The sequence below is a fragment of the Cardiocondyla obscurior genome, linkage group LG15 (genome assembly GCF_019399895.1).
Source record: "Cardiocondyla obscurior isolate alpha-2009 linkage group LG15, Cobs3.1, whole genome shotgun sequence".
Taxonomy (NCBI): domain Eukaryota; kingdom Metazoa; phylum Arthropoda; class Insecta; order Hymenoptera; family Formicidae; genus Cardiocondyla; species Cardiocondyla obscurior.
Window position 1 is genome coordinate 5,273,972 of NC_091878.1, and position 19,392 is coordinate 5,293,363.

The following is a 19,392-nucleotide window of genomic DNA, read 5'->3' on the forward strand; positions in this document are numbered from 1 at the left end:
GATAAAAGTAGCCGGCACGAACATCGCGCCTTCAGTTGGTCCGCAGCATCTCCTCTCAGTCGGTTGTTGCTGCCCAGTCTGACGCTCTCTCGAACGTTTCTTTCACGGGCAGGAGGAAGCGTGCCTCTCGTTAATATGTCCGTGACCATCTGAGATTATCTTTAACGCTACGAATACGCGCATCACACCGTGTGCAAAATCGGAATAATAATGCATAAGCTGATCGTGTCTTGTGTATTTCTCTGGCTGTTCTACCCGTGCCTTTGGCCCTGCGAAGGCGGCGCGACTGCCAATCGGTAAAGACATCCCTTGTCATTCTATTTCGAAAAAGTAATATTCTCACCCTGGATTATCCATCACACTTTCACGGATATCGGACTCTTTCTTTCTCTCTCTCTCTCTCTCTCACACACGCATACATATACACACACAGATTCCCCGTTATCGCCGAGAATAAAATTCGCGATGCCTGTTACGCGCTAATTTAATAATAGCCACATTGATTTTTCCTTGCGATAAACTCTAGTATAAGATGTTGTTAAGAAACTGGATATAAGAGTTCAAAAGACGTATAAAACAGTGAGCACGGTATGTTGCAAAATTCTAATTGATACGTTTAATGCTCATCACAAGTACATTGTAAACGTACCGAAAAATTCAGACTTTTTAAGTAATTTTAACTCAATATTGACTCAATAAATTGCACGTTTTCATTATAGGAAAAATAATGTCAGAGTTTGTTCGAAATCGGCATTTATTATGTCTTTCGCATTCATATGTGTTAATTGACGCTTGTTCTTTTAGAGGATATGTATTTACTGCGCCGAGAAGATTCTTGGCTGGCGAGACCGAGAGTAGTTGTTTGTCCCTGCACAATCTCGAGCCGCCGGCGCACGTTACTCTGGAGTTGCTATCTCCGACGATTTCAAACGTAAATGACGAAGTACTCACCAGAACAAGCGGCGTCATCAAAACAGGCGAGTGCATCTTTTTCCTTTCTTAAACTTTTATCTATTCTTTTAATTTCTCCTCAGGCAATAAATAGTTTCGCAAATTTACGAAATGTCCTGGGGACATTTGAATCCTCGAACGTGACTCGGGGTGTTACCGCGCACGCGACACGATGAACGCATGATCGTCAAAAATATCATTATGCCATGCGGATTCCTATGTTGTATTCAGGGATGAAGCGATGGAATGTTGGCGACAAAAGGAAGTGTAAATTTGAATATCGCAATTATTAAGCGACCGACCGATCTTTAGAGAGTTGAGAAACATACGTTTGATTAAAAATTTAACGAAGAATTTACTTTCGTGCACGAAAGTTTTGACTACGCCCATGAATCGCATCCCCGGTCTTTCTTCCTTCTTCCCCCGCAGCTTGAATCGGACGCTTTAAACAAATCATAAATTGAAATTGTCGCCGCTTCCTGCGGGGGAGCTAAATGAGCTGAGTCTCTCTTCGAAGGGGAAATAAGCAATCGCTCGGGATCACATGGGAAACCCATCTGCATTGTTATGCACGGGGTGAACAACAAGTACGGGGCTTGATCAAGGTCCGAGTTTATCGTATATGTATTTACGATTGATGTCGGCATACGCGCGCAAAGATTTATCGTTGAATCATTGAAAAATACTAGTATAATAAGCTTGACAAAACTTAAATTATGCCTAATCTAAATATAAAGTCTCTCTTAATATATCTTTTAACATTAAATATTTATCCTTTTGCATTAAATATTGATAATAAAAAACATTTTTAATTTTATTAAAAATATCTAAGCTTATCGTTTTAATAATTTGAATTGCGTTGATATATAATTCAATTACTATTATCGTGACGATTAAGTGAAACTTACGCAATTGTATACTATCATTCCTAGGCTATTTAGTGATTCGTTTGCGACTATTTTTTTCATTTTGTTTTTATTACGTCATTAAAATGAACGTCTGCACTTATTGTTAGAAAGTAAAAGTAAGTAAATCTAGAAACTAACTTTGTTAACTTTTGCTCCTATATAGGTATAGAAACATGTCTGGAATTGGCGGTACCTTTCACGAAATATTTCAATGGACGATTGCGATTGAAAATAAATTTCGACAAATATCCCGACTACATCGTGGAAACGGAGAAAGAAGTTTACATCGAGCACGATTCTCTGATCACATTCGTCGAGACAGATAAGCCAGTTTACAAACCCGGGCAAGATGTGAATATTAGAATTCTCATGCTCAAGCACGATTTGAAACCATGGAAGAAAACGGTTCGTTGCCGGCTATATATTGGCGCAATAATAATCGATTATTTTAGTAGTAATTAATAATACAATATGTGTATATTAATTAAGTTGAAAAAAGAAAAGATTTAATAATAGCGAATTTTTAGATACCCAAAGTTTGGATTGAGAATCCATCTGAAGTGCGAGTGGCGCAGTGGGCCAACGTTAGTACTGAAAATGGAATGGCGCAATTAAAATTCGCTTTATCTCCGGAACCAACTCCGGTAATATAACGTGATTATGAACACACGTGACTCTACAAAGCATTAAAAGTACGATAGTAGCAATGCTAAGACTGCTTGTTTATGCAGGGTGCCTGGAAAATTAAAGTGGAAAAGAGAAGATCGCAACCGCAACTAGTTCATACAGTCATGTTCGAAGTGAAAAAATATGTCCTTCCGAGATTCCAAGTGACTATAACTTCACCGGGATACATTCTTGCGGATGCAGAAAACGTTACGTGGAACATATGCGCTAAGTAAACATTCGTTTTGATGATCGACGAATCGAAACATTTGCTGTATCTAATTATCTCACATTTTAATTACAGATACAGTTATGGCAAACCGGTCAAGGGTAAATTACTTCTAAAATCGACACCTCAAATACCAACATGGAGACGAAAACCTAATCTGCCGGAAATACATTATGAAACAGAGGTCAGTCACTTTTGATTAAATAACAAAATCATGACTTAAATTATTTTAATATTTAATTTATTATTTTGCTACGTATTTAAAACTGGTCGATCGTTGCAGCTAGATTCACCGGATGGTTGCACCGAGTTTGTGCTGTCGGGCGCAGTGCTCGGACTTGCTCAATGGAAAGTGGCACCGAATAATATTGTTCTCATAGCTAATTTTACTGAGACTGGTACTGGCATAGTAGAGACGACAATCAGTCGAACAGTGGTCGTGCATCAAGCTCTAAAGCTGGAATTTTTACCATACACACCGAAATATTTTAAGCTGGGCTTGCCATATCACGGAAAGGTGAAGATTAGAAGTAATAATTATTATTTGAGATTTAATTAATAATTCTTTGAGTTTATTTCTTTTTTTATTTTATAATTTAGAGTCGCTTTATGCTGTATATGACATGCAATATAAATGTTTTTTACAGTTACGTGTTTCGCGACATGACGATACTTCGGCACCACACGAGAAGATTCAACTTTGTGTGCGAGTACGTGGTAAAGATGAGTGGCTTCGAGTAGTGGTTGAATGCCGTAACTTCACGTCTTCATCCGATGGTTTTGTCGATTTTGTTGTACCACCACCGCACAGAAACATCGTTTTGTTGAGTTTCGTCGCGACTGGTGTCGACTATCCAACGAAATACTATTCACCGGATACACGTTGGCGAGTACGTCGAGCAACTGTTATATAATTTCGAAAAAGTTATATATTTTTCAAACATATATATGCAAGATATTTTTATTGCTTAAGCATTAATTTATTTTTAATCGTTTAAATTAGGTTTTTATGGATCAACCATCAGCACATATCGAAGTGAATCCTTGGTATTCACCGTCCGAGAGTTATTTAGCGGTAGCCCGAGGTTATCAACCGATTATTTGCGGTGAAAAGTACTCGTTCAATGTCATGTACACGGTGCCCGCAAAAAGTAAAAGCAATGAGTCCATTTCCTTCCATTATTCGATCAATTCTAAAGGGGATTTATTAATATATGGTCACGTGAAACACCGGCCGTCTAGAGACACGGTTTTAAATTATTCGGAATTCCGGAACTTGTTAGGTGCCGTTGAATCACCAGGAAATAAAACGGATCAGGGTACCGTCGCTCACAGGTAATGCTTTAATTTAATTTAGTGATCTCAAATATATTTTTGGGAACTTTTAAACGCTCTAAACTAATTTTAATTAATTAATTTAGAAAACAATTAAACAGAAAAATGTTAAGGTTTCTAATATCAATTTCTCATTTTATCAGATTTCCTCTTAGCGTCAAGATCACACCATCTATGGCGCCTGTTTCCGAATTACTATTGTACTACGTTCGTTCGGATGGCGAAATCGTCGCTACTACATATTCCATCAAAGTAGGGCAGTGCTTTGAAAACAAAGTGAAGACTGCCTGGCACACCGACGCTCAAACTCCAGGAACAGCGACTCAGTACCATGTAGAAGCCGCTCCTTGGTCCCTTTGCGGCATTTCAGCTGTAGACAAATCGACCCGTTTCTTAGGAGCCAAATCGAACTTAATCGATGCTGATAAAACTTTCACACAACTAAAAAGATTTCATATCGAACCAAAACCGCGTCCAATTTGGACATGGACTCATTGCAAAGGTATATAATAAAATATAACAATTTTAATTCTTAGTTTTTCTAATTTATTTTGATAAAGTCGGGAATTTATTTTGTATCTTTTATTTTTTTTTTAATCAAATTTCTCATTTGTATAAAGTAAACGTTCAAATATTTACTGATACGTTAAATTAATTAATTTGGCATAAAAAATTTTCACAGCTGCAACATACGAAGAAACATGGACCAAAGAATTCGACCATTTACCACTTCCTGCTTTTGAAGAGGCACCCGTATGGCCACGTAGAAGAAGAAGAAGAACAGTGTATAACGGCGGACACGTAAATTACGTGGACGCTATACAAGCGTTTGATGTGAGAACTTTTTAGAAATATAAATTAATTTGAACATTGCAAGAAAGGTGCTTTATAGTGATTGAATTTTTTTTTGTACTTTAGGACTTTGGAGCCATCGTGATGAGCGATTTGATACTTGAAACGCGGCCTTGTCATCAGCTTCGTAGCGGTAGAATCATGAACAGGATGGGCGGTATGGCAGGACCTCATCCTTTCCTCTCAGCATCTGGCGAATTGGATACCGATGTTGGTGTGTATTTGACAAAAAATAGCATGCTTAGAAATTTATAAAGAAGTATTCTATAAAGTCGTCGATATTTCCTTCCTGCCAAAAATTAAAAAAAGAACGTGATATATCAACGAATGTAACGTTGTATTAAAATTTTTTTATTTTTACCCATTTTTCGAATATATTAAGAGCAAATAAATGTTACTGTGGTTCTATGCTTAAAAAAAACTATAAGAAATAATTTTTTTTCTTAAGTTATATATTTAACTGCACTATTGTTTTGGTAGGAATATTAAAAATGGCAAAGTCTTTACCCATGGCGTATCCATTATTAAATGTGGGTCCTGAACCAGGATATGTGGATCAAGTACCCGATCAACCTGCTCTCAGATCTTACTTCCCCGAAACGTGGCTGTGGGAATTAGTGCCGACAGGGTATGCATTCAAATTCATAGAATAAAATTATAATAATAGAAAATAATTTTTATGGCAATTTTCTTTAATTAATTTTTAAATTTAATTTTCTCGTTTTTCTAAATGTACAGAGAGTACATTATTAATCCTTTCTCTTAGGATTAATTATGATGATATAAAACATGCCTTTAACCATTATTTCTTTATGTTTTATTGTTTTATGTATTTTTTATTTCATTTTTTACAGAAAAGAAGGTAAAGTGACAGTAGAACGTACTCTGCCTCATACAATTACTGATTGGATTGGGTATACTGCGTGTATTTCACCTACGCATGGTCTCGGAATAGCACCACCGACAACTATCACAGGATTCCAACCATTTTTCCTTGATTACAGCTTACCATATAGCGTAAAACGAGGAGAAATGTTACGCATGAAGGTTTCCTTGTTTAATTATATGCAACATAGTTTACCGGTAAGTTTACGACATTCAGTGCCGAGTGTAGCAAAATTTATTAATTAAATATTTGTCAATGTAAAGGCAAGAATGTTACTTTTTTTTTTTTACTTCTACTTTTAATTTTTATTTTACGCCGTAAAACCCTGATATTGACGGATTATTATCTTGTTCACTTTTAATTTCTTCGTCACTTATGAAAACTATGATTTTGTAGGTAAAAATTAAACTAGAAGATGCAACAGGACTCGATTTACATTTGTCGCACGCAGAAGCTTCGTTTTGCGTAAAACCGCGGGACAGTGTAGTGCACGAATATATTCTCAGACCTCGAGTTCTTGGCGATGTTAACATCACTGTTTCTGGTTCGATCGACTCAGATTACGCTGAACCCTGTGGCCCGGAAATGCTTCTGTATACACGGTAAATGAAATAAGCCAAATTGAAGTAATGAAAAAAATTGATTTTATTTTTCACATTTCTTATTTATTTAAATATTAAAAAATTATAAAAATCTTAGCTCAAGCAGTATTTAACAGTTAAATTTTTTTTCAGGGATGTGATTGTAAAGCCAATCTTGATACTACCGGAAGGTTTTCCCGTAGAAATTACGAAATCCGCGTTCATATGTCCGAAGGATTTTAGCGACGATTCTACTATAAATTGGAATCTCGATCTACCCGATGATTTGGTGCCCGAAAGCGCGAGAGCATACGTGTCTTTGATAGGGGATATCTTGGGTCCGGTTCTTGAAAATTTAGATAATCTTGTTCGGTTGCCAATGGGATGCGGCGAACAAAATATGATTCTCTTTGTTCCTAATATCCATGTGATTGGTTACTTGGACGCGACCGGAGTCGAGAATCCAGAGCTGAGAGCAAAAGCAATTAGAAATATGGAGAAAGGTATGTGTTTAAATTTAATTTTGGCTACAATTGACGATGAAAATATAGATTTGATTAACATTTGATCATACAACACAGGGTACCAGCGCGAATTAATATACAGACATCCGGATGGCTCGTACTCTGCCTTCGGCCCGGAAAGCTCGGAAGATGGTAGCTCGATTTGGCTCACCGCGTTTGTGATCAAATCTTTTGCTCAAGCTAAGAATATAATTCACATTGACGAACGAGATCTGAAAATTTCTGTAAAATGGATGGTAAAGAAGCAGTTGGAAAATGGATGCTTTCCTGTAGTTGGCAGAGTATTCCATAAGGACATGAAGGTACTGTACACGGCGCTCGATCTTTGTCTCTAGAAGTGATATATTTATGTAACTCTTAATCGTACTTGCAGGGTGGTTTGCAAGATGATGACAATTCTTCTTCGGCATTAACGGCTTATATACTGATCTCGCTCTTAGAATCAGGCGTGCCGTTAACAGCATCGCTTATTAATAACGCTCTACATTGCCTGGAGAAAGGAATGGTGGACGATAGTAGCACGACGTACACGGCAGCTTTATCCACCTACGCCTTGACGTTATTAGAACATCCAAAAGCGAACAACAGCATGAAAATGCTTATGAAACGTGCAACGCGGAACAATGTACGTGTAAACCAACGTTAACGAGACAATAATTTTATAATGCGGAGCAAATCTCGACGTCGACATAATCTGCAAATTTTTATTTACTAGGATCTACTCTGGTGGGAGGACAAATATAAACCATCGTTAGGATTGAGCATTGAAATGACGGCATATGCCGTGCTATCGTTAGTGAAATTAGGCGGCGAAATGAACATGGTCGAAGCCTTAAAAGCAGTCCGCTGGATGTCGAAGCAAAGAAACGCGGAAGGCGGTTTCACGTCTACGCAGGACACTGTGCTTGGCCTGGAAGCGCTCACCAAGTACGCCACCGCGATGTCGAGCAACGCTACAGACCTTTCGGTGCTCGTGACGGCTGGCGAGGTCGATCAAGTATACAGAATGCATAACGACAATCGCATGGTCCTCACGCAAATTCGCTTGCCCGTACTACCCACGGTAGTCGAGATCTTTGCCGAGGGTGAGGGCTGCGTTTTGGTGCAGGTACTTTTTTATTTTTATAGAGATTTTACAAGTTGTTGAATACAAAAATTTATGCAAATGGACAACAGTATGATTTTGTAAGTATTAAAATTTTTAATAAAAACGCGTAATTTTTCAGAGTAACATCAAGTACAACGTTGCACACGCGACCGGCTCCGAAGCCTTCGATCTTTCTGTAAACGCCGCTCCCGCTACATGGGTAGATGAATGTTCGATGCAGAAAATAACAATCTGTACACGATATAAAATGGCAGATGGCGAAAGTAACATGGCATTGCTAGAAATTGGTATGATAAGCGGATACGTCCCAGATCGCACGAGCCTTCATTCCTTGTTGGAGGATCCGGCTACGAGTGAGTATGCAGCCGAAAATATTTAAGATTAATTGTAATTTTGTAATTTTTCGAGAAAAAAAATTAATTATATTAAAATTTTTAATAAATAAAAATATAATGTGTATATGTATATAAAAAAGTTGTTGAAATTTTATATTTTATGCAAGTTTGATAAATTAATTAATTGTTATTACTATTATACACATAATTTTTTATAATCAAATTTATAGAAAGAAACATTATAAATTCACAATATTATTATGTGCTGATAATATCACTTATTGTTACGTTGTAATATAATTATTTGCAGAAGTAAAACGTTTTGAGGAGGATCGCGGTATCGTTACCATTTATTTCGATAAACTAATTAATCAGAAAACCTGCATATCATTTACACTGACGAGGGAAAATGTTGTGGATAGACTTGAACCGGCGAATGTAAAACTTTATGATTATTATCAACAAGAGTTGACGATATCAAGCGTAAGTTATAAATTGATTATAATTGTTAAATATAAAGTATACGTGTAGATTTTTTTTTTAATACTAGACGTTACAAAGCGTCATTTACTTTTATTTCTTTTAAACAATAAATTGACTCGATCTAATACAACTTTTTTAAGATGGGAGGATTTGCATTATATATTTTTTTTAGAGCTACAGCTTCGCAGCGACTTGTAGCAGTGCTACTCCGACCGAAGAAATAGAAGTTCCAAATCCGGTACCGATAGAAGTAGAAGGAATAGGCAAGGATACCGCGAAAAAGGATATTGTTGAAAAAAAAGAGACTGTCGAGAAAACAGCCGAAATACCGGACGATCGAAATAAAACTATAGAACAGATAGGTAACGCAATTCTGAATCTTACATTTCCAAAACCGCGAGCTAAAATCTAATTTGGTTAAGTTATTGTTTATAAATATTTTTGTGTTCTTTTTACATAAAAAAAAATTTATTTTAGTGCCACAAAGAGAAAGTGGAAGCGGCCAAACGCCGGACGAGCCGGATATCAATTTGAATCCCGTGTTCGACAAACTCGGGCCTCCCAGTATAGATCTCGAGGACATGGAAGTACCATTTTCTACTTTCCCAAGACACGAACAAAATCCTTTTGCGACAGATTTCGATAGAAACCCACTCTTCGTCGTAGTGGATCACGAATTGGCGACTCCTGAAGGTGTCGAAGGTCCTGTGCCAGTTTCTGTGAAACCAGACATCACACATTTTGACAGCAATCCACTATCGAATCTAACTAATGAAACCGATCAGAAGATAGAAGCTGATCTGAGGGACACACAAATGTTACGTACGTAAAATTAAATTAATGGGCGTAAGAGAATTATTAGATAAATATTAAAGTTGAAAAATCACACTTTGAATTTCCTTTAAAATAAAAAAATAAAAAAATAAAAAATGGATTGGCACAGCTCGCACTTCATTATATTTTATAATCAATACAATAATCATTCTTTTTTTAAGTCAAAAGAATTCATTTTTCAGATTTGATATACGGTGATATCGTGTCATTAACCGATTACTTGCTTTTTTTATTTTAGCACCTCTTAATAACAACGAATCGTGTCCTGTATGCGCTGACGAATTACCGTCGAACATTAATGATCTTTATTGCTCTGCCAGTAGTGTCGTAAAAGCGGCGATTAGACGATTACGAAAGGCAAGGTTCCTATTAGATATACAACCGCCAAATGAAGATGTCAGACGTTTGCATTCGACGATCGCATTTGTTTTAAGATCCAATTGTTCTTGCTCGCCTTTAGATAACCGTAAGTATATACAGATAAAAATAATCAAGAACGTCTATATATTATTGTTACTATATATTTACTTTTATTATCTTGTTATTTGTAATTTAAATTATATTACAGCTGGAAGTCTGGCACTGTTGATGCATTTCGAGGACGGCGAGTTTGCTAAGAGTTCGCATAGTCGATATGTCTTAGACGAACAGATTTCTATATACGGATTACCACCGATTGGTGGTGTTCCACGTGAGATTACGATCGCTCGAGCAACGTGTGCGAATCGAGATAATAGCGCATTTCTTAATCTTTCTACAGCTGACTGATCTTTGGCGTTCCGCCAGGAATATACTAAATATAAATAGAAATAACATTATGTGTGTATTGTACCAGCAAAACTCAACAATCGAGGTAAGAACTCGATCGTTTTGAGGCGTACAAAAATTAAATATACGCACGTTAAAACTAGAATAAGATCTATCGACTTGAATCAAGAAATTCTTCATTATAATCTAATTTGTTAATTTTAGCACGCCTTGTATGTAATTTAAATTTTACACAGGATATTGTAATTAACGTCGAATACATTCTGAATTTTCATCACAAATTTCTTTTACAGCTTCCTCTTCGTACTCTGAAAGACAGATATGACATTTGCTGCGGTGACAACGACTAGCGTACATAATCTTAGCGGGGTGTACGTCGAGTCTCGCATGAAGCGTTGCTGCATCCTGCACCATGCTAGGATTACGCACGCTAGCCGCCGATCCCACAGTAAGTGCCACATCTATCTTTCAAGGTACAACATATTTCAAGTGTCATAAGCCCTAATGTTAAAAGTGTGCGATGAGAAAATCGTAATATCTAATAGAATAAAGTGTCATTTTTACAGCTATATTGCGTTAAATTTTTATAACTGTGAATAGCAAATAATTAATGAATTAAATAAACTGTAAATAAAGCAGAACGATTTATGATATAAATAAATAATTCGGTAATTTAATTGGTATTCATAAACTGTATTAGTCTCTAGTGTCATATTTCTTACTGCCAATTTGAACGTGCACTAACGCTTTAAAATGGCTATAATACATATAACACATTTTTTTTTTACAATTACATTGCTTGCATATAGATTTTTTGTAAATATTTGAGAACGAATTTTTTCATAAAAAAAAAGGGTAACTATCTTTTATAAACATAGAAGAAGACCGACAGAAATTGGTTTCAGTTACTTTTACATGCACATGCAATGGCAAACAAGCAAAATATGCGAAAATATTTGGAATTTTAAACGAATATATCGTATCTTTATTTGTTGCCCATGTTTGATCGCATTGTAATCGTTTTACAAATTAACAATCACCCGAATCAAATTCTCGCTACATTAAATAGTGTTTTATTATAATGTATTTACGATTATTTATTTCATACAATTTTAATTCGTGATCATTGTCCATTTGACATTTAATATTGGATGCGTTCAGCGAAACAACTGCTCAGTGAGCTCTTACATCTGATTAAAACATTCTTTAAAATCTGAAAATATTCACCAATCAAATGTAAGAGCTCACTGAGCACTCACTGAGCGGCAGAGAGCCCAACTCGGAATCGCGACTTCCACGCGTACAGAAACAGTAAAACATAAAGATTTACTGTTTCTGTACGCGTGGAAGCCGCGATTCCGCGTTAAGCTCTCTGCTGAGCGGTTGTTTCGTTTAACGCACTCATTAGTGAAATTAAATTTGCTGTCAGGGAAACGATATTTCAATCGAACCTAATTTCCGTTCGTCACTATTTTTGTGCCTTCTAAAGGACGGAGTTATTAAATATCAAATGGATAGCTTCTCTGGAAGTATTATTTATTCACGCTGTATACAGTTAAATGCTTCAAATAAATAAACATATATGCTATTGCTCACTATACACTATCCATCGCACTGGTTCGCTACAATAATCATTGAGAACTTAACTATGTAAGGAATGAAAAGATGAATGTAATTGGCAGTAATAATCAGTATTTGCCGTCTATCTTGCGCTGCATGACTGAAACACGTGTTTTCGATTGCGGACGTTCAAGACAGGAATAGGCAGTGTATATGCGACGAGCATGCATTGGCAAGAACGACAAGTAACGTAAAAAACGCGCATTAAGATATAATGTATTAAAATGAAGTTTCTAATAACGTGACGACTAACATTTGATGACGGAGCAATGCTCGATGTTCGGACGTTCGCCCGATCGAGAGGGATATTTGTTTTTCTTTTAAATTCGCCAAGAGACGCAGTGGATGTAGCTTGCAAGCGATGACGACCGTAAAATACATCACCTTCGCGAAGGCGTGACACATACGTTTATTAACATTTATCGACATTGAGAGAGCTGTCGTGTAGTATATCGATTAGTATATGTATCACCGATTCGGTGTCGAATCGAGTTACATCTTGACGGTAGAGAATACACTATTATGAAAAACACCCATCTCGACGAAATTAAATACGAAATATTAAACGAAGAAAGAAGCATGAAAACTAACAATACGAAATTGCGTTTCTCTTATATAAAAATAAAAAAGCTCGTAAGAGTGTGTAAGATCTTGAATATCTTACGGATATGCATTTACAAGTTTCACGACTCGAATACACAAGCTCGATATTAAATTATGTATGACTTTTTCGCGGGATCGCAAGGATCCATATATTCGTTTACAGACTAAGCAGTAGCGATAATATAGATCAAGAAAATCGTTTGTGTCAAGCTGTGTTAAGCAGAAAAAATATAGAACTATAAGACACAAGTTGTACTGGAGTATTGTCGTTGTATCGGTATGGATCTTACGAGACAATTCCCTAATCAAATCAGTTTTTTTTTCTTTTTATCAATATTAATACGCATTATAAAAATCTTCCTACATGTTGCATTCTTTTCAGATATTACACTACAATATAATCGCTATATATAACACCGTTAAACCTATGCAAAGTTACTTCCGATCGATTTTTACTTAAACACGCATTGCTTTAATTGCGCACCTCGTTATTGTACAGTAAATCATATATCGATTTAATATGGAGCCTGCGTGTTATCAGGAAAATTTCAGCGGGCGGGTTAAATTACAGCAACGACAATGAACGTAAACGGCCTCGGTACATTTACGCACATAATTCAAAAGTGATGCATAAAAATATAGATGAATCGGAAGCTACTGATTTCTATCGTATCTCGCGCATTTATTATATTAGCATGAGAACAATACGTCATTATTACGGACTTACGCGAAGGTCGCTGCTGGATTATTCAGTAGATTTTTGGCGCTGAACGATCGTTGATCGGGCCGCTGGTTTTCTTTAGTGGAGTACCCCGCCTAATTTGATCCATGAGAGAGTCTCGCATTTGTAGAGGATCCATAATGGGCACGCGATTACCCATTATACGTCTGATACTTGCAGATCTGCTCGTGCTGTTGTTTCCTGCTTGTTGCAAGACCTGCTGCTGCTGTGCCAATTTAGCGTTCAACGTCTCGAGAAAGCCGGGAGCTGCTGTTTTGGCATTTTTGTTGGACTGCTGTTGCTGTAGCTGCTGCAGTTGCTGTTGTTGCAGCTGCTGCTGCTGCTCCAAGAGCGCCTGTTTCCTGAGAGATTTCGGGCTGCCGGTCACATTTATGCCCGTTGCGGTACTGCTGGTCATGGTACCGATGAGTTTAGCGTTGAGCACTGCCATGAATCCCTGTCCTACGCCACCCGGACCTTGTCCTTGGCCTGTAGTTTGACTGATAGTACCACCACTGGTTACATTGGTCGATTGAGCACCGATAGATCCACGTTCTTGGGATGCCGAACGAGCAGCCGAGCAAGAACGGTCCACTGATGAACGGGTTATGTGCAATACGTTGTGTTGGATGACGGCGGCAGGATTGCTGTGCGATTGTTGTCCAATGACTTTCCGTAAAAGCGATGGACTGGCTGGGGTATGACGGAGTTCGGTCAGAGTCCTTACTGTCTCGGAAACTGAGATAGACCTATAAAAAAAGTGAGAACAAAAAACGAAATAGACTCATTGTATTAATTATAAGAATTAAATTAAATTAAATTCGTATAAAAAATTTTTTTTTATTACAATAATTTTTTATAATAAAAAAAATATAGCAACGTTACTCGTACCTCTGAGGTGTAGGACTGACTGTAGGTGATGAGCTTTCGAGAAGAAACGCAGGTGGTGGAGGAAGATTCTCCGTTTCGTCACACACATTTTCGCTCCGTTCTTCATTAGCAGATAAAGTAGAAGATGCGGTGATAACGGTGGATGTGCGTCTCGTCGGCGGCGGTGGTTTGTTTGTCTGTTGTGTCGATCCTTTACGTGTCATTAATGTGGCTGCGGCGCCAGGTACATTCCACGTGTTTTCGTTTTGATTTTGAAGCGAATGAGAATGCGGCAAAGTATTTTGGCTTCCGTATCCGCTGCTAGACTCCAAACTGGATTCAGATGTTTGACTCCCGGCATCTTTCTCCGGAACTTCAGTCTGTACAATTCGTCGTAAGTAATAATAAAAGTATTTATTTTAAATTACAATTATCGTATATTTTATATTTGGTCATTTTTGCTTACGTACCTTATCATTTCCTGATGCAGTTAACGGGGCCGGAGGAGGAGGCGGTGGAAGCATCTCTTGAGCACGACTGGCAGCTAGATTCGCTAGCTCGTGCATATTTACATACATCGGTTGTTGAAGCTGATGGGTTGTCAATTCTGCAAAAAAAATTATAATGATAAATCTTACATCAAATAAAAAAAAAAACGTAACGTACAGTAATTATACGAACCTTTTGCCAAATGAGCCGGAAGCGGTAGCTTTGGTTTTCCTCGAGGACTTCCAGGTGGTTCGTTCTTCACTGGAATTGTCGGCCGTTCCAAACTAGAACATCTATTCGGTATAGGTGGACGATTTGTGCCATTATTTCTGCGAAGCTGCACTCTAGATAATTGATTCGAGGAAGAACATGAAGAGGAAGAGGAAACCGGAGAAGCAGGCTGGCTGTGACAGCAACCACTGCCATCACGTTCCGGAGCTTGGAATGTGTAGACGCTAAGAGCCGGTCTCTGATGCCCTTTTTCGTATGCTAAAACAGAAGAAAATAACAATTATTAAATCGAAATTTATAAACAGAATTACATGGTAAAGATATATGTAAATTTACCAGAAGAAATAGTATGTGGCCGTTCGTTCACTGCTCCAGGATTTTGCCGGTCGTACTGAACGGATGTTTCCTGCAAATCAGGCCAAGTAGAAGTTGTCACGGGTCGTATTACAGTGCAACCAGTACTTTGATTACTTAGAGAAGACACATTTGATACCTAAAAATACGAGCCGCTTCTTTAGTCAACAACCAACAGTAAGGAATACAACGTATAAAAATGCATTTTTAAAATAAAGCTACAGGATTGATTAAAAATTGGAGACGTAAGCAAATCTAACAGCATAATCACTAGGCAGTGGAAATATGTGAGTTTTCACGCTTTAATTCTTTTGTACTGTGCAAGACTTCACAATGTGCACAATTTTAAAAATTATAACATCGATATTTAATTCTAAGATTATTTTAAATAATTAAATGTACTGAAAGAGAGAAAGAAAGAGAGAGACGACTGGTTTTCGCTGCACGCATAGCATCCGTCCTGAGAAGATAATTCATGTAGTTCTGCTAATCGCTAAACGACTTTACCTGATGTTCAGAAATTGGTTGATTGTACAATGTGTCCTGTGATGTAAAGCCGGAATCGCGGGAACTACCACTGGTCAAGTGGCGTAGGGTTGCAATGCCGCTGATACTGGCAGGTCTGACACCAACTGACTATAACGAGTACAACATCGACTACCACATACAATAAGCTCCGCGAGCAAATATAGCGATTAATTCATGCTATAAAATTAATATTTGTGACTACTAGATGCATTACAGTTGATGCATTAACTATGTCATGCGATATTTAATGGATCAATTAAAAACAAAGTGGAAGAAAAAGACAAAGAAAAAAAAAAAATATATTGCCGTAATTACCTGAGAAAGCGATCTGTGCCACGGATGTCCAGAGGGGCTCGGATGGCTTTTACAAGATCCACTACTGCTGCTAGTTAGAGAGCTGATGGAACACATAGAACTCTTCCTCGATCCGAGAGACAACGATGGACTCGATGGAGGCGTAGCCAATGACCACTGAGTAACGTCGCAACCTTTTATGTCCGTTATTACCTGCTCGGATGCAGGCGGTAAGTGATGAGGTGACGCAGAATGTCTTTGCAATTGATCGGAGACTTCTTGCAAATGCGTCAATTCCATTAACATCGCTATCTCCTCGTCCTAAATAATTATGTATATATATAAAGTGCTTTTGTATATTATTTAACGAATATATACATGTATTTTTAGAATATCTACTAACGAGTACAGGTTTCAGGAATCGAGCAAGAAGACAAAATCTGCCCCTTTCTTCGAGAAGAGCCGCACGGACGGCTTTCCGTTCCGTTTCTTCTAAACTCAGTCTTTTCTCTTGAACAACCGCTGCTGATGACTCTAGCATCCTATTGAGCTCCACATCGGAACAAGTCCCGTGGCTTTGAGACTGTCCTTGAACGTGTAAGTGAACTTGAACCTTTCGTGCTTTCTTCTTTTGCAGTCGTAAAGTATCCGTAGAGCGTTTCTTTAACTCCGCTCTCGCTTTTTTGGTTTCTAAAAGTGACAAAATGTCGAATTACGGAAAGATAATTTTGTTAAAAATTATTATTTAACAAAATACTACAGTAATTGTTAACCTTTGGCATGTTCTTTGTCCAAATTAATCAAAGACTTTTTCCAATCTTCCAATTTCTCTTGTAAAGGCAGCACCAAACAGTCCATAATAGCGCTTTAAAAAAATTAAAAAACAAGTATAAGTGCAAAGAATGTTTAAATATTGCTAAATAATTTTTTTTTTAATTCTGATTGTACAGGATGTTTTAACATACCTAGTAAATGACTTCATACGAGTTTCTACCGCTTTATGTCTCAAGCATATTCGTGTTAATGCTGTTCCGATTTCCTTGGTCGCACCTTATAGCAAACGTTTATAAAATTTTTTAAATTTATTTTTCTTTATTAAAATGTAATTGATCCAGACATTTAATAATCCAAATTGCACAGGCAATAAATTGTTACGATTAATTAAATAATTAGAACTTACCTCTAGCATTAGTTGCCGCGTCTGCGATTTTTTGAAAAGTCTCGAGATATGCAGAAATGGCTAAGATAGCAGCTCTGCAATAACATAATCTCACATTAGAAATAACATTTTTATTTTTATTTTATTAAAATGTATAATTTTATGTGCAATACAAAACAGGTATATAAAATATTTTATATTAATGTTAAAGACAACCTAAATGTATCATATAAAAAATGATGAATGATAAAATTTATTGTTTTCTTACATCCAAGCTTGCATAATTATGATAAAAGTAATGTTTCTAAAATTATACAAATCTCTTCACCTCAAACTTGCATGCAGCTTGGTAGCTTTTGAAATCAAATCTTCCCAAAGTGGTGTTCCATTCTATAAAAAGAAACAAAACATTATAATCTATATAAAATTTTTAATTTTATTTATGGTCATAGTTTTAATATTAACATTTATAATAGAAATTTAAACAGACATATTAGTAAAAGATACCATAATCACATATTTTTTGTCTAATTTCATATATATATATATATATATATATATATATATATATATATATAATGTATAAAAAAATGTTTCTATATATTTCCTGCTACATTATATATTTAAAATGATAAATATATAAAATATTACTTATTTAAAAAAAAAAAAAAAAAAAAAAAAAATAAAAGCCAACGTTGACCGAAAATAGGCAAGAACAAAAATATTAATCTAGTATTTTTAAGTAAAAAAAAGTAAAGTCAGCAAAATGCCTCAAAGTAACACTTTTAAACCGTCATAAAATATTCGAACAAAGAGAAGACAAGAGGTAAATATCGTCTACAAGGTAAAAAAAAGAAATAAGTGCGAGCGTCGAGCTGTCGGTTGGTTGAGCCCAAGTGAAACGAACGATCCTCACCTTCATGTCGATGATGATCTGCTGGAACAAACCGCCCAGCGCGCTGTACTCCCGCTCTATCGTCGCGTCCATCCTTCTTCGTTTGCCAGGAAGCTAGGCCCGAATCCAACCAACAACGGCGGCTAATCCGATGCGACGAGTTCACTCGGCATCGTCAATGTAACGTACGATGACAGAAGCGATGCACCACCGTGGACAAGCGGTACGACTGGTGCAGCCCGTCATTCTCGAGCGCGCGAGACGGAAAGCGACACGCACACAATCGCACACGGAGGGCACAGGGAGACAGAGAGAACGGGCACTAGGTGACAGTCAACGAAGCGTAGACGCGTCCACGTCCCACGCGAGAGTAGACTTTACCACCGATGGATGCGCGAGGCTGGGATCCGCTCCTCGTGACGCTCTGTAAACACAACACGCGACACCGATGGCAGACGCGCGCAGCGTCTTGCACGAACGCGACAGTCGACGAACGCAGCGAGATTTCGACCGGACGGATGGATGGACGAGCGATTCACTCGCTCGCGCGCGATTATTTATTCTCGCGGACACGGTACCGCGCTGGATCGTTGCCCCCTGCGTGGTGACCCCATTCAAGAAATCGGGATCGATGTTATTCGCAGCCTAAAGGTGCCAATTCATGTAGCGAAAAAATCGTCGCGATTACAGGTCGGTTAGTCTCTGGTACGCGAGTAAACGTTGAGCGTTTCTTTTCTTTTTTTTAGCTTTCTGCGAGTATTCCTTGAAATAGCAGAAAGATTAGGATTGTCAAATTAAAATATTTAAAACAATAGCATATTTATTTTAGAATTGAAATCAATAAATGTATAAGACCGTGTTCCGAAATTCACTGTCTGCATGCCCATATAATGGCGCAGCTGTGACCAGGCTGTAATTAAACTAATGAGCAATTAATTTTCGGTGTTACCAATGATATTGGGCACGCCACTCGTTTGAAAAATGACTATTTTTAAAGTTAAAATTTTTCATTGTGAAATATATATGCAAAGATTCTTTTACCATTCTTTTTTTTTTCTTTTTTTTTTCTTAGATATATTTTAAATAATTTATCACTCAATAATACCAAAGTACTTGTTGGTAGATTATATTTTGCAATTACTAATTTTACCTTATAAGCTTAAGGCTC

General features: G+C 37.2%; 2 protein-coding genes across 5 annotated transcripts; one reads left to right on the forward strand and one right to left on the reverse strand.

The window, feature by feature from the left end:
• Positions 1–7: 7 nt before the first annotated feature.
• LOC139108316 (alpha-2-macroglobulin-like protein 1) lies at positions 8–11,029 on the forward strand. Its single transcript, XM_070666473.1, has 25 exons — positions 8–296; positions 805–977; positions 2,023–2,264; positions 2,387–2,503; positions 2,591–2,757; positions 2,830–2,938; positions 3,038–3,271; positions 3,402–3,644; positions 3,758–4,089; positions 4,233–4,591; positions 4,772–4,923; positions 5,008–5,155; positions 5,422–5,569; positions 5,796–6,024; positions 6,224–6,429; positions 6,562–6,911; positions 6,990–7,234; positions 7,306–7,557; positions 7,648–8,040; positions 8,159–8,393; positions 8,686–8,858; positions 9,031–9,220; positions 9,336–9,680; positions 9,931–10,158; positions 10,261–11,029. Exons 1-25 carry the CDS (start codon positions 211–213, stop codon positions 10,458–10,460), a joined length of 5,556 nt encoding a protein of 1,851 aa, XP_070522574.1. The 5' UTR covers positions 8–210; the 3' UTR covers positions 10,461–11,029.
• On the reverse strand, positions 9,474–18,851 carry LOC139108320 (protein MTSS 2). 4 transcript variants are annotated; one of them, XM_070666482.1, is made up of 13 exons: positions 18,246–18,851; positions 17,658–17,719; positions 17,351–17,424; positions 17,136–17,220; positions 16,944–17,035; positions 16,574–16,860; positions 16,192–16,491; positions 15,856–15,984; positions 15,331–15,400; positions 14,956–15,252; positions 14,745–14,881; positions 14,296–14,654; positions 9,474–14,153 (listed from the first exon to the last, which is right to left on the reverse strand). In XM_070666482.1, the coding sequence occupies exons 1-13, from the start codon at positions 18,315–18,317 to the stop codon at positions 13,433–13,435; spliced, it is 2,685 nt and encodes an 894-aa protein (XP_070522583.1). In that variant the 5' UTR covers positions 18,318–18,851; the 3' UTR covers positions 9,474–13,432. The 4 variants fall into 4 exon arrangements, with proteins under 4 accessions (XP_070522583.1, XP_070522582.1, XP_070522585.1 ...); XM_070666481.1 differs by having other exon boundaries at positions 15,331–15,487; positions 18,246–18,848; XM_070666484.1 differs by lacking the exon at positions 15,856–15,984.
• Between the last annotated feature and the right edge of the window lie 541 nt (positions 18,852–19,392).